General features: G+C 46.7%; 1 protein-coding gene across 1 annotated transcript in view; it reads left to right on the top strand.

The window, feature by feature from the left end:
* Window positions 1–14,505, top strand: part of CCDC158 (coiled-coil domain containing 158) — a 53,467-nt gene that overhangs the window by 13,088 nt on the left and 25,874 nt on the right. The window contains exons 6-12 of the mRNA XM_056855786.1: window positions 2,213–2,289; window positions 4,751–4,861; window positions 6,438–6,570; window positions 7,836–7,955; window positions 9,977–10,174; window positions 11,698–12,180; window positions 13,511–13,700. Coding sequence (XP_056711764.1) covers window positions 2,213–2,289; window positions 4,751–4,861; window positions 6,438–6,570; window positions 7,836–7,955; window positions 9,977–10,174; window positions 11,698–12,180; window positions 13,511–13,700 — 1,312 coding nt within the window. The remainder of the gene's footprint in view (window positions 1–2,212; window positions 2,290–4,750; window positions 4,862–6,437; window positions 6,571–7,835; window positions 7,956–9,976; window positions 10,175–11,697; window positions 12,181–13,510; window positions 13,701–14,505) is intronic.

Below are 14,505 nucleotides of genomic sequence, written 5' to 3'. Positions count from 1 at the left end.
TAGTGCTACCTTTCCGTTTATTCTTCAATGTGTCTAGCACGACCTTTTGTATTTATTAGTTCTAGCGGGGAAGGGGGGAATAAGGTAAAAATCACCGTAACTTCAGTGGTGTGACATCATTTCCAGGGAGAATGCAGAAATGGCATCCCACCAGAGTTTCTGCTGAGTCCTAGAGTGGCATGACATCACTTCGCCCTGGAAATGACACCCTGCTGTCAACATGAAGGCTCCTCCTTCTTGTCTTTGCCTCCCAGTCTCCTGCCAGGTGCCAGCCTGCAGCTGGCAGCCCTAATAAGAGCATAGGTTTCTCAGCAGTGTGCGTGGAGGACTAGTGGTGTAACTCGGGTCAGATTTAATAGTCTGGTCCTTAACCAGGTCAGGGGAGTACACGATAGTCCGTTCCCCCCACCACCACCACCACGCTCTGGCAAAAAGGGGCAACAGTCAGGTCCGTGCTGTAGCAAGTGCATTCCATATACCATTTAATAAGATGGATTCAACCAACCATTTTAAATCTAAGTACAACGCAATCCGCTGTTCGCATTTCTAGTGCACGTTTCAATATGGCTTGGAAACTGTTGATGCTTAAGTACATATAACTATTCCGAAGAGCTAGATTCAAGTCCAGCAGCACCCTAGAGCCCAACAAGATTTTTCAGGGTATTGGCTTTCAAGAGTCAAAGCTCCCTTTATCAGATACTAGGGAACTTTGACTCTCTTAAAAGAGAGCCATCGTGATGTAGTGGTTAAGGGTGGTGGTTTGGAGCAGTGGACTCTGATCTCAAAAACCGGGTTTGATTCTCCCCTCCTCCACATGAGTGGTAGAGGATAATCTGGTGAACTGGATTTGTTTCCCCACTCCTCCACATGAAGCCAGGTGGGTGACCTTGGGCTAGTCACAGCTCTTTCAGCCCCACCTACCTCACAGGGTGTCTGTTGTGGGGAGAGGAAGGGAAGGTGATTGTAAACCGGTTTGAGTCTCCCTTAAGTGGCAGAGAAAGTCAGCATATAAATACCAACTCTTCTTCTTCATACCCTGGAAATCTTGTTGATCTCTAAGGAGCTACTGGACTTGAATCATCCTGTTCTTCTGCAGACCAACACAGCTGCCCTCCTGAAGAAACTATTCTGAATTGTACTGTTGACTGGACTCAGGTTATAGAAGCAGTTATGGCGGCAGACCCTGTATGTCAGAATTTAGGCTTAATGGCTGCTGCGGGGAATGGGGGAAGGTAGGATTAGCCCATGTCACTTTTACAATTCAAACGTCCTCTGTCAGGAGCTACTAGCTTATTGCTTTCACACACACCACATAATGCATTTTCAATCTACTTCCAATGCACTTTGCAGCTGGATTTTACTGTGGCCATTTATGCTCCTCACTCAATGCTGATTTTTTAAATCCAACATTTAAAATGACTATTCACGGTCCCGATGCAAGAGGAGAAAGTCAAACAAATTCCACCCCCCTGCACTCACCTGCTCCTTCGTTCCTTCGTTTACATAGCCATTAGCAATAGTCGTTTGCATAGCTAAGCTGCGGCTGGGATTCTGCATGCTTCCTTCAATGAATACTTCAATGCGGGGGTGGAGCAAATACAAAAGGTCGCATTAAAGGGGCTCTTTAAGAAATGCAAAGCAGGTATGCGTCAGCTTCCCAGTGACGTCTGGAATGACGGTTCAGCGTGAAGAAATTAAAAAAAATACGTGGGGCACTTCAGCCTGGAACGCGCTGCTAATTACCAAGCATAAACGGCCTGTGTGAAATGGCAAAATCCACTTGCAAGTGATCATTGAAGTGCGTTGAAAGTGGATTGAAAGTGCATTATTCAGCATGTGCGAAAGCGCCCTATGTTTAAGCTTCCTGTGGGTGCCAAAAGCTTGGCTGATGTCCTCTCTTCTTTCAGCCCTCCCATCCCTATGGAACCTGAGCTCTTGCTCTCATGTAGATGGGATTCTTCAGAATAACCAATAAGCACTGACCCTAGCGAGGGAGTAATGAGAAAGCTAGTCCTGATCGAGATACCCGAGAAACCTTTGTTGGTGTGAGGAAGTCATGATCTACAGCCTTAGCTGTTCCTCCTGGCTGTATTCATGCACAGGCTCCACAAATGGGCCACAGAGTCATCTTCGTTTTTGAGTAACGAGTCCCTTTTGTGGTGCTTAACAGTAGCTTTTCGCCAAAATTAAACTGTAATCATTTGAACAACAGCTGGAAGAACAGCTGGAAGTGATGAAGAAAGAGTCGGAGTCCAAAACTCAAACTCTGCTGCAGCAGCATCAGGAGAGGTACACTGTCTTGTTTTTCTCACCATAAAGAACTGGGTGTGTCACACAAAGCATGTGTAAGAGCCAGCGTGGTTAAGATCGGTGGTTTGGAGCGGTGGACTCTGATCTGGAGAACCAGGTTTGATCCCCCACTACTCCACATGAGTGGCAGAAGCTGATCTGATGAAATGGATTTGTTTCCCCGCTCCTACACACGAAGCCAGCTGGATGACCTTGGGCTAGTCACACTCACTCAGCCCCACCTCCCTCACAGGGTGTCAGTTGTGGTGAGGGGAAGGGAAGGTGATTGTAAGTCAATTTGATAGTTCCTTAAGTGGTAGAGAAAATCGGCATAGAAAAACCAACTCTTCTTCTATGGTTCTGCTCTTGTTTACCAGAAATAATAGTGGAAAGTGCCGTCAAGTCACAGCTGTCTCATGGCAACTCTGTAGGGTTTTTAAGGCAAGAGACCTTCGGAGGTGGTTTGCCATTACCTGCCTCCCCGTGGGCTGAGAGTTCAGAGAGAACTGTGACTGGCCCAAAGTCACCCAGCAGGCTTCAAGTGGAGGAGTGGGGAATCGAACCCAGTTCAGATTACAGTCTGCCACTCTTAACCATTACAACTTGCCAGTTTTACCAGAAATAGTCTATTTCAAACTTTTTCTTTAATTAACCCTGTCACTACCACTTAATACAGAGCCAGTGTGGTGTAGAGGTTAAGAGAGGTGGTTAAAAGCAGTGGATTCTAATCTGGAGAACTGGGTTTGATTCCCTACTCCTCCACATGAGCGGCGGACTCTAATCTGGAGAACTGGGTTGGTTTCTCCACTCCTACACATGAAGCCAGCTTGGGTAACCTTGGGCTAGTCACAGCTCTCTTAGAGTTCTCTCAGCCCCACCCACCTCACAGGGTGTCTGTTGTGGGGCGGGGAAGGGAAGGTGGTTGTAAGCTGGTTTGATTCTCCCTTAAGTGGTAGAGAAAGTCGGCTTAGAAAAACCAACTCTTCTTAATATCAGTTGCTGGGGAGCAGGGGCGGAAGGATGCTGTTGAGGTCACATGAACACATGAAGCTGCCTTCTACTGAATCAGACCCTCAGTCCATCAAAGACAGTATTGTCTACTCAGACTGGCAGCGGCTCTCCAAGGTCTCAAGCAGGGGCCTTTCACATCACCTACTTGCCTGGTCCCTTTCACTGGAGATGCCGGTTATTGAACCTGGGACCTTCTGCATGCCAAGCCGATGCTCTTCCACTGAGCCACAGCCCCTTTTCCCATCTTGCTTGCGTGCTTCCTGGGGGCAACTGGTCGGCCGCTCTGTGGAACAGAATGCCGGACTTGACGAGCTTTGGGTCTGATCCATCAGGGCTCTTCTTAGGTTCTTATGCCATCGACACGGTGGAGTAGTTATCAAGCAAATACGAAGCACCTGTTGACCTTTAAGCTGCGGCTACTGCTGGGAGCTTGTTACAGGGTGCCAGTACTTGGCTCTTCCTGCCCCCTGTTGCCACCATGGTAACCGCGGGTGCCACGAGCGACTGCTGAATGAGCACATGACCAAATTTTCAATCCTGATTCTGTGAAATTGGCTGCAGGTCATGAGAGGGAGGGGAGGAAGGGGTGAGCCAATGCTCGCCTCTTGTGGCCCTTTCTTACACGCCCATAGTAATGCTGATCGGGTCAGGAAGGAATTTTCCTCCAGGCCAGATTGGCCAGGGATCGTGGAGGTTGCTTGCCTTCTGCTGGGGGCCACTGGGGGGTGGGGAAGGTAGTTGTGAATTTCCTGCGTTATGCAGGGGGTTGGGACTAGATCAGGGCTCCTTAAACTTTTCCCATTTGTGACCCCTTTTTGCCCGAGAAATTTGTACGTGGCCCCAGGTATATAGGTATATAAAATAGGTATACAAATCAAACATTTACTGAAAAAAAGTTCCGATACCTTTTACTGTTGCCAAATTTTTTGCGACCCCCACGTTCAGTTATGCGACCCATTGTCAGGAGCAGGACATGGGATGGTATGCGGTAGTCTGATTGTACTGCTTCCAGGTGCTGTTGTGCTGTTCTGTCCAAGGCCAGTCTATGCCCCATGTTTAGTCTTCATAGATTCCCATACTGGGAATCGCCAAGTACTCCTTCCTGCCTCTGGGAGGGGGGTTGCCTGGGTTACCAGTTATCTCCTTTTGCTCTTCCATATATGCTGTGTACCTTGCCTGTGCCCCTTACTAGTGTCCTTTTGAATATGGCTTCTGAAACCTGTCGATCCTAACCAATAAAACTGCTTTCGTGGACTTGCCGTCTGCTGGAATCTGTTTATGGGTTTGCCGCAGGGCTAGAGCTTACACCCATTTGGGGACATGACCCACAGTTTAAAAAGTTTTGGACTAGATGACTCTTGGGGTCCCTTACAGCTCTAATAAATAAATAAATATGTTTAAACAGGTTGTGGATGTTTGACTATTCTTTCTTTTTTTTTTTGTTAAAAAGCATTGAAAGATTGATAAGCGAACACGAAATGGAGCTGGAGACACTGAATGAAAAAGCGAATAATTCCATCAGTCACGCTTCCAATATCCAAAGCCAGATGGAAATCATTCAGTAGGTTTTTTAAGAATACTATTCTAGGGCCCCACTGCAAAGAGCATAAAGCAAACTGCTGTTTGCATCTAGGGCCACTGCTTTCTTGCTTAAACAAGCCTCGGGTAATTCATTGTGTAAATAATGATATTTTTTTTAGTTATGAATTATGATTGTTTTATGGGACCTGTTTTTAACAGATTGGAATTATTTTAATGTCATTTTATTGTTCTTCATTATATTTTATTATATTGATTGTGTCGTGAGCTGCCCTGAGCCCCGCTTTGCTGGGGAGGGCGGGATATAAGCACATAAATAAATAAATGTTGGAATGAGAAATAACAAATGAATGGCTCTTGAATGGGAGGAGTCTTGAATGGGAGGAGCCATAACTCCATGGCAGAGCCTCTGCTTTGTATGCATAGGGTCCCAGGTTCAATCCCAGACATTTCCTTTTAAAAGGGTCAGGTAGTAGGTGATGTAAAATGAAAGACTTCTCCTCAGCTCCTGGAGAGCTGCTGCCAATCAATGCAGACACTTCTGAGCTTGATAAACCAGTGGGGTGAGTCAGCCAGTGGATATATAATATAGGAGCCAGTATAGTGTACCAGTTAGTGTCAGATTAGGATGAGAGCGACTGCGGCCTTTTACGCATGGCTGTTTCCTTCCTGGTCACCCCACACCTACCTCACAGGGTATCTATTGTAGGGAGGGGAAGGGAAGGTGATTGTAAGCTGGTTTGACTCTGCCTTAAGTGGTAGAGAAAGTCGGCATATAAAAACCAACTCCTCCTTCTTCTTCTCCTCCTGCTCCTCCTCAGAGGGCATGAAGGAAAGAGCCCACTCCTTTTTGTCCTCAGTACCTGGCAGTCTCAGATAGGGTTGTCGGCCTCCAGGTGGCACCTGGAGCTCTCCTGCTATTACAGTGGATCTCCAGGCGACCAAGATCAATTCCCCTGGAGAAAATGGCTTCTTGATAGGTTGGAATCTGTGGCATTATACCCTGCGGAGGTCCCTCCCCTCCCCAAACCCTGCCCTCCCCAGGCTCCACCCCCAAAATCTCCAGGCTTTTCCCAACCCAAATCTGGCAACCCTAGTCTCAGAGGGTTAAACTAGATCTGATGGCATCCATGAGTCCGACCCATGGATGACGACACCATCTTAAAGAGATTTAAAAATGCTGCTTCTAACAGCATCCTAGTGTCACCCCAACATCTTGTAGCAATGAGTCCCATAACTTTCTTCTGCAGTATTCAAACAATGACATTATCCAGCAGTAGTACGGTTTCCTAATGCCAGCTGTATGACTGAACTAGTTGTGTGTGTGAAAAGTGCCATCAAATCACAGCTGACTTATGGTGACCCCAGCAAGGGGCTTTCAAGGCAAATGAGAAGCAGAGGGGGTTTGCCATTGCCTTCCTCTGCAGAACCTCCCTTGGTGGTCTCCCTTCCGAGTACTGACCCTGCTTAACTTCTGAGATCTGATGAGATCAGGCTATACCATGCTGCCTTCCCTCCCTCAAGCTACATATTACCCTTCCATTTTTCTTAATGGGTGTTCATTGTAATTTCCTTTCGTTTCTCCCCCCCCCCCTTAGTGAACAAGCAAGGAACCAGAGTTCAGTGTACATGCGGCAGATTGGTCAGCTGGAAGACACCGTTTCTCAGCTGCGTTCTGAGCTCCGAGAATCAAGGAGGAATTCTGAAGACAAGGTGAGTGCAAAAATGCAGGTGGGGACATCTAGGATGGAATGGCGCGTGGATGGAATGGCGTGTGTGTTGTATATTCTTTGTGCCCTGAGCCCTGGGTTGGAGGATTGGCTCTTGTTCAGGCATGGAATGGCATTTGCTCTAATGCAAGGGTCCCCAACCTTTTTGAGCCTGTGGAATTCTTTGGAATTCCGACGCAGCGTGGCGGGCACAGCCACAAAAGTGCTGCCGTGGCTTACCTTCAATCATAAAGTGGAGATTCTTGTGCTATGGTGGCGGCGGCTGTCAAAGCAAGGTTTTTAAAGGCTCACAGGCAATAAAATCTCTTCTGGCCAATCAGAAGCCTTGCTGGGCAAAAGCCTCATCTGGCCCTGCCTTCTTTCTAAAAGCACCTTGGGGGCACCAGGAAAGGTGTCGATGGGCAACCTGAGCACCATGTTGGAGACCTCTCCTCTAACAAGTGCAGAATGGGAGTCCTTTTCCCATTCATTCCACTTTCTGGGGTGCCTTGAGCGTGGTTACGCTTCAGTGTTTAAAAGGATTGCACATTGATGTTTGATTGCTAACCCCAAACTCCCTTTAGGCTACAGTCTTCTTTAAAAGGTGAGCACATGAACCCATGAAGCTGCCTTATACTGAATCAGACCCTCGGTCCATCAAAGTCAGTATTGTCTACTCAGACTGGCAGCGGCTCTCCAGGGTCTCAGGCAGAGGTCTTTCACATCACCTTCTTGCCTAGGCCCTTTAACTGGAGATTCTGGGGATTGAACCTGGGACCTTCTGCATGCCAAGCAGATGCTCTACCACTGAGCTACGGTTAACCCCTGCTCAGAACAACAACAACAAATATTTTGATAACTCGTACTGCAACCTGGATGAATTACAAAAATTCTGCACACTTTGTCTTATTTGGGGTTTGACTCATCATAAGGATGGGGAAGTGGTAGACAGGCTGGGATGCTGAAGTATCCTCCCCAATACCTCTGGCTCCTGAGTAGTTAGAAGACTTTGTCCTTTTCAAACATAATTTTGATGCCATGGGTTTCTTAAACTTGTGGGAGGGGGTTGTTGTGTTTCTTGCAAAAAACAACAACCCAAAGCCAGTATTCTCAGGAGACTGGTACCCCCATACCACCTCTTCATTTTTCTATTCTTGCAATGCTTCACAAATTGAGCTGCAGAATTCACAGAACCTTGCTGTACCCAGTAAAAAGACTGCTGAAAGCCCAACGGTTTTTTTGTTTGTTTGTTTTGTTTTTGAATGTGTGTCTTTGTCAATATCTTAGATTGAAGACCTGGAAAAGCAGCTGCTTCTGGCTCATTCCGAGATGTCCGAGGCTCAAAGCGAAAGAGACCAATTCAACCAAGAAACTGGAAATCTGGACGGCCAGGTTCAGCAATTGATGGTAGGGCACAGATAGAGGGATGGTTGAAACTTATACTTTGTTTTAAGAGTGCTTCACGGTAACCCATACGACATGCTTGTGATGCAGGCCTATTTCCTTATCCCCATAGTGCAGACAAAGGACTGAGGCTGACCTGCTCGGGGCCATATGTTTATTAGTTAGCTCATGGCTGAGATGAGATTTGAATGAAGCACTTCCTGGATAGTCTGTTAGCCACAACATCTAGTGTAGTTCAATTCAGATTCAAAAATCAGAGGTGGATGTTTTATACGTCTTTTTATGCATGGGAATTTTACCTTGGGTTCAATGCTCCCTTGACCCACACTTTTCTGATCTGAATTCTAAAAATCCCATGCATGGTGGTGGTTTACCCTGAAGAAAGTCCTGGAGTATCTGGCTTTATCATGCCAGAAAAGGTTATCACCCCTTCCAACTTTTGCTAATACAATCTAATCTCTAGGATCGCGAATCCTTTTGTTTTCTTATCCAACTAACCAGCAATTGATCAGACACCGGTTTGAATCTTTCTGTCTTTTATTGAAAAAGGAAAAGTTTCTTTTTATTAAACAAGACAGGGTACAATAAAGAACTAAAATCGTTGAGCCTACACAAAGTGCTGACAAACAGGCAAGTGCAATCAAAGATCTTAACATTGTTCTCATGCGTACGAAAAACTAGTTATCTGTTAGAACGAATTAGAATTCAATCCCTTGTCTGTTGCTCTTAAGGAATATCAAATAAACCAAAAAGGTCCTACTATCTTACCAAGCAGGGGTTCAATCTCTGCCTTCAGAGCTTCAGTCCAAGGAAATCTGATTTAGTCTTCACAAACATGTACAGTTATAGAAAAAAACATCTTTCCTGGCATAGCGCCGAATTGGGAAGTGCCTTGGAGCCAGCTACTTACTGCAGGAAGCAGACTCAGCTGGGCGAGGGGGTGGGGGTGCTTCTTAAATACCAGCTGGAGGAGCCCAGTGCAAAAGCTCAGGTCTGAGCCTGCCTGCCGGCCCCGCCCCTATTGAGCCAGGGCCTGATTGGTCCATTTGAAATATAGGACGGGCCAGGAAGGTATGCAGCAGGGCAGGAAAAGTTCCAGCTGGAGTTAGAAATGCTATGGCTCCTTCTCCAGCTTTCCCACCAGCAGCCGTTTTGTGGCAGCATGCTGGCTGTCCAGCTGAGCCCCTGCCTCACCGGACAAGCCCCTGAACCTTATGCCAGCTCCCAGCCCTCCCCCACGCATGCCAGAAAGCTGGGCTTGTAGGTACGTCTGAGCCTTGCATCTGATCAGTCTCTGGGGTAGCTTGTCACAATCATGTGACCATGTCTAAGTATCTGGTTGGCTGTGGTAATAAGCAAAATCAGCACAAATACATATGATTATTTCTACAAATTCTTTCAGTACATTTCTGAAATAGCAAGCTAGAAGGCCGCAGTTGCCTCAGCAGAAATACTTTCTCAGGCCTAGAAACTGCAAATCAAGGATGACATAACTAGCAGGTGTCTCCTGATACTGGAACGCGGGGTCATCTCCTGAAGCTGGAGGGTGAGAGATTCAAAACTGATAAAAGGAAGACTTTCTTCACGCAACACATAGCTAAATTGTGGAACTCCCTGCCCCAGGATGTGGTGATGGCTGCCAACTAGGAAGGCTTTAAGAGGGGAGTGGATATGTTCATGGAGGAGAGGGCTATCCACGGCTACTAGTCACAATGGATACCAGTCACGATGCATACATATTCTCTCCAGGATCAGAGAAGCATGCCGAATATATTAGGTGCTGTGGAACACAGGCAGGAGAAAGCTGCTGCAGTTGTCTTGTTTGGGGGTTTCCTAGAGGCACATAGCTGGCCACTGTGCGAACAGACTGCTGGACTTGATGGCCCTTGGCCTGATCCAGCAGGGCCTTTCTTATGTTCTTATGGGGATGAGATCATTGCTACTGCAACAGTCTCTCTAAGCCTCAAACATTTCCTTCTTCGAACTGCTTTTTCCTCTTGCAATAAGTATGTCTTGCCTCGCAGGCTGAGCTGCACAAGAAAGATACGGAGCTGAAGTTGGAAAAGGAGCAAAATAAGCGGCTCTGGGATCGGGACACTGGCAGCAACATCACCATCGACCACCTGCGGAGAGAGCTGGACAGCAAGAACATGGAGCTGCAGCGCATGGATTCCATAGTCAACTCTGTGAAGATGGAGTATCAGGACCAAGCGGAACGCCAGGTCAAGAGGGGCAGCCGAAGCCAAGGGAAATAGAAATCCTGTTAAGTCGACAGGGAATGGACATCCCATAGTTTCTATAGTGCAGCGGTTCCCAAATTTTTTGACCATTTATGCAGGATCAATTTTGATGTTCGCTCAAATCTCTCTTTTAAAAGACCTTTAAAATGCCTATTCGTGGTCCCGACCCAAAAGGAGAAATTCTACCCCTCCTTCCACTTTCCTGCTCCTTCGTTCCTTCCATTAGAAACCACCGTTTGCATAGCTAACACGCGGCTGTGATTTTGCATGCTTCCTTGAGGGGATTCTTCGAGACGGGGGCAGAGCAAACACAAAAGGTCATTGTCGAAGGCTTTCACGGTCAGAGTTCATCGGTTCTTGTAGGTTACACAGCCCGGATAACCTACAAGAACCGACAAAAGGTCATGTTAAAGGGGCTCTTAAGATTTGCGAAGCTGGTATGCGCCGGCTTCGCAGTCACTTCCTGAATGACGGTTCAGCGTGAAAAACTTGAAAAAATATGCGGGGCACTTCAGTCTGGAACGCGCTGCTAATTACCAAGCATAAATGGCCTTTGAGTCACGGAGCACTTTTCAGGAGAGAAATTAAGTCACAGAGCACTAATTTTCACCTAGCACCTATATACTAAACCAAATGACAGTAGTATTTTTCTTTTCTATCTCTTCACGGAGCGCTAGGAGATGTTTCACAGATCACCAAGTGCTCCGTGGAGCACAGTTTGGGAACCACTGCTATAGTGGGGCTTCCAAAATGCTAGAAGCCAAGTCAGCATTCCTCCCCCCCGTCCCCCGAATTAAACTTTGGAGGCATCCTTCACCCCCAAAAGTGATCAATTAATCATATAAAATAGGTACACAAATCAAACATTTACTACTAATAAATCATAAAGAAATTTATTTTAAAACAATTTTTGGTATACATATAATTTACCATTTACTAAAGACGAAAGCAAATTTGCATACTGTTGCCAAATTTTCCGTGACCCCCACATTCAGTTATGTGACCCCATACGGGGTTGTGACCCACAGCTTAAGAAGCTTTGGTGTAGACAACTAGGGAAGGTGATGGCAAACCACCCTGTAAACACAGTCTGCCTAGGAAACGTCAGGATGTGACGTCACCCCATGAGTCAGTAATGACCCAGCGCTTGCACAGGGGACTACCTTTACCTTAACCACTACACCAGCGAGGTGTAGTGGTTAAGAGTGGTGGTTTGGAGCGGTGGACTCTGATCTGGAGAATGGGGTTTGATTCCCCACTCCTCCACATGAGCGGAGAAGGCTAATCTGGTGAACTGGATTTGTTTCCCCACTCCTCCCCATAAAGCCAGCTGGGTGGCCTTGGGCAAGTCAGTCTCAGCCCCACCTACCTCACAGGGTGTTTGTTGTGGGGAGGGGAAGGGAAGGTGATTGTAAGCCTTAAGTGGTAGAGTCTTCCTTAAGTGGTAGAGAAAGTCGGCATATAAAAACCAACTCTTCTTAATTGGGAAATAACTTTCGCCTCAGATGTCCGCGATGAGAGAGAAGAACGAAAGCCTGGAGAAGGTGGCCAGCGTGATCGCCCAGCAAGAGTCCACCAAAGAAATGCTCCGCAGGGTCGTCGAGGAGCTGACGGAGAAGAAGATCAGCCTGGAGTCCGCGGATAGGCAAGTGGCCGAGCTGACGGCATGCCTGCAGGAGAAGGAGAGGGTGATCGAGCTGACCAACGACGAGATCCACAAGCTTCGAGGACGGGTGGACAGCAAACTGCAGGAGCTCCAGCAGCTGAAGAACGAGGGCGACCACCTGCGGGGCCTGCAGTCTGACTGCGAGGCCCTGACGCTGCAGGTGAAAGAGAAGGAGAAGGTGATCGAGATCCTGCGGAAGCAGATCGACAACATGACCCAGATCGTGGGCCAGCACGGCCGGACGGCGGGCGCCATGGAGATGGAGAAGTCCCACCTTTTGAGAGAAATCAACGACAAGAAACAGGAGCTCCAAGACCTTAAGGTTTGTATGTTTTCACTATCACTACATCTACCATCTTATTTAGTGGGGAGGGGGATGTAAAACTTTCAGAAATTTTGAAGCCATGAGAAAAAACATTTTTTCCCAGGAAAAAAGGTTTGGGGAAATATAGAAATATATGTAATACATATTTTTTCCTATCAAACCTAAACTTCTTTTACTGATTTAACAACACGAAGTACATCTGGTTGTATGTGTGTGTTAAGTGCCGCCAAGTCGCTTCCGACTCATGGCGACCCTATGAATCAATGTCCTTCAAAATGTCCTATCATTGGGCGAAAACGCACAGTCGCTTTAGCCTCCTTTATTCCCTGTTTCAGCCAGGATTCAGCCAGGATCGAATGCATGCGTTTCACTGAACGTGCGTTCTATACTGGCTGAATCCTGGCTGAAACGGAATAAAGGAGGCTAAAGCGACAGTGCGTTTTTGCCCTTTGAAAGCTTTGTTCAGATCTTTCAAATTGAGGGCTCTGGCTTCCTTTATTGAGTCAATCCATCTCTTGTTGAATCTTCCTCTTTCCCTGCTGCCCTCGACTTTTCCTAGCATGACCGCCTTTTCCAGTGACTCTTGTCTTCTCATAAACTCGGGTCGTGAGCAGAGCTTTTGACTGCAGTACTGCAGCTTACCACTCTGGCTGTTACCATACTTGTATTCCCAGCGATGTATTAAGAGTTTGAAAATTTTATAAAAAATACTGTTCGCACTTTCTAGGTTTTTCCCATCGATGTATTAAGAGTTTGAAAACGTTATAAAAAATACTGTTAGCACTTTGTTTGGCTCCTTTAGCTGTGAAGATGTCTTCCAACTATAAGCCGTGGTATCCAAAAACACTTTTAAAGCAATGTTTTTTATAACATTGTCAAACTCTTAATACATCGCTGGGAATACAAAGTGCGGTAACCCCCACTGTGCCACAGGGCTCTGATTTTCCTGTTACTTTCACACTGTCATGGTAGGTTAGTGACTAAACTGAGGCTATCTGGTCATATATAGCCTGGTTTATCAGTATTTGAGCAGCATGTTGAGCACCTAAATCATCACACTGCCCGTCAAGCAACATGCCTTTTCCTATCCTAATTTCTTCTGTTTGCCTGTTGCTTTTGGCAAAAATAATTTCCAATTAATTGGGTTTGGAGAAGATGTGAAGTTTTTTTTTTCTTTCAGTCCACGGATGACTTGACAATGGATACATGTGGTCAGGTGATAGAAATATGCTTGAAAATGACCGTGGATTAATTGCAAGACTGCTGGCTTTTATCTCTGCCGTAGAAAATGCAAAGTACCAAAGTGAGAATGGGTTTGCTTCCATAGGTTTCTCAGGACAAGAAAGACAGCCGGATTCGTGAACTGGAGGCCAGCGTGAGCGAGATGGAGCTGGACAGGGTTAAACTGGTAAACTTGAACGCCGAGCGGCTTCGAAGCATGAAAGAGCTAATGTTGGAACGAGACGAACTGGTGACTGAAGTCAAATCCAGTCAACTTGAGCTTGCTTCGCTTGCGGGTAAAGAGCATCCGATGGCCATGTTCCCCATCTTCCTTCTTGTCTTCACATTATTGCCTTTCTCTGTGATCTAGGGATGTCAGGCACCGGAGGCATGGCAAGGTTTTGGAAATGGTGTTGGGCTATGTACCAACGTCACGGATGGGCAAAAACCTGGACACAACATCAGCTTGTCAGCAGATGCTCTGAAAGCGATGGTACTAACATAGAGGCCGTTTTTGCATGGTAATGAGCAGCGTATTCCAGGCTGAATTGCCCCGCAGATTTTTTTGAATTTTGCACACTGAACCATCATTCCGGAAGTGACTGCGAAGCCAGCCCAGACCTGCTTCGCATTACAAAAGATCCTACTTAACGCAACCTTTTGTCTTTGCTCTGCGCTGCTGAAAAGAATAACCAGAGGGGGAACCATGCAAAACAACAGCGCCACGTTAGCTGTGCGCATGCTAATGGCTATGCAAACAAAAGAAGGAGCAAGCGAGTGGGGGGTGGGTGGAATTTCTCCTTTTGAGTCGGGACCGTGAACAGGCATTTTTAAAGTCGTATTTTTAAAAAGAGCTTTGAACGAGCTTCAAAATTGACCATGCATAAATGGCCATAGAGTTTCTAGAGTGTCATCTGACGTCACGTCCAGGTTTTACCCAGATGTGATGCCAGTGTCTATCCAGATGTCATTTCTGCCCCCTGCTGTTTCTCCTGGCAGCCCGAGAGGCAAGGGTGGGTGCAATTTAAACCCATTCTTGCGAGTCCTATCCTCTGCTGCCAACAGGAACCCTTCCCTCCCCTCAGTGACAGTCCTTTAAAT

Source organism: Euleptes europaea, chromosome 9, assembly GCF_029931775.1.
Source record: "Euleptes europaea isolate rEulEur1 chromosome 9, rEulEur1.hap1, whole genome shotgun sequence".
NCBI classification, from domain to species: domain Eukaryota; kingdom Metazoa; phylum Chordata; class Lepidosauria; order Squamata; family Sphaerodactylidae; genus Euleptes; species Euleptes europaea.
Note: the sequence above shows the minus strand (reverse complement) of the source record. Positions and strands in the feature narration are given on the sequence as shown.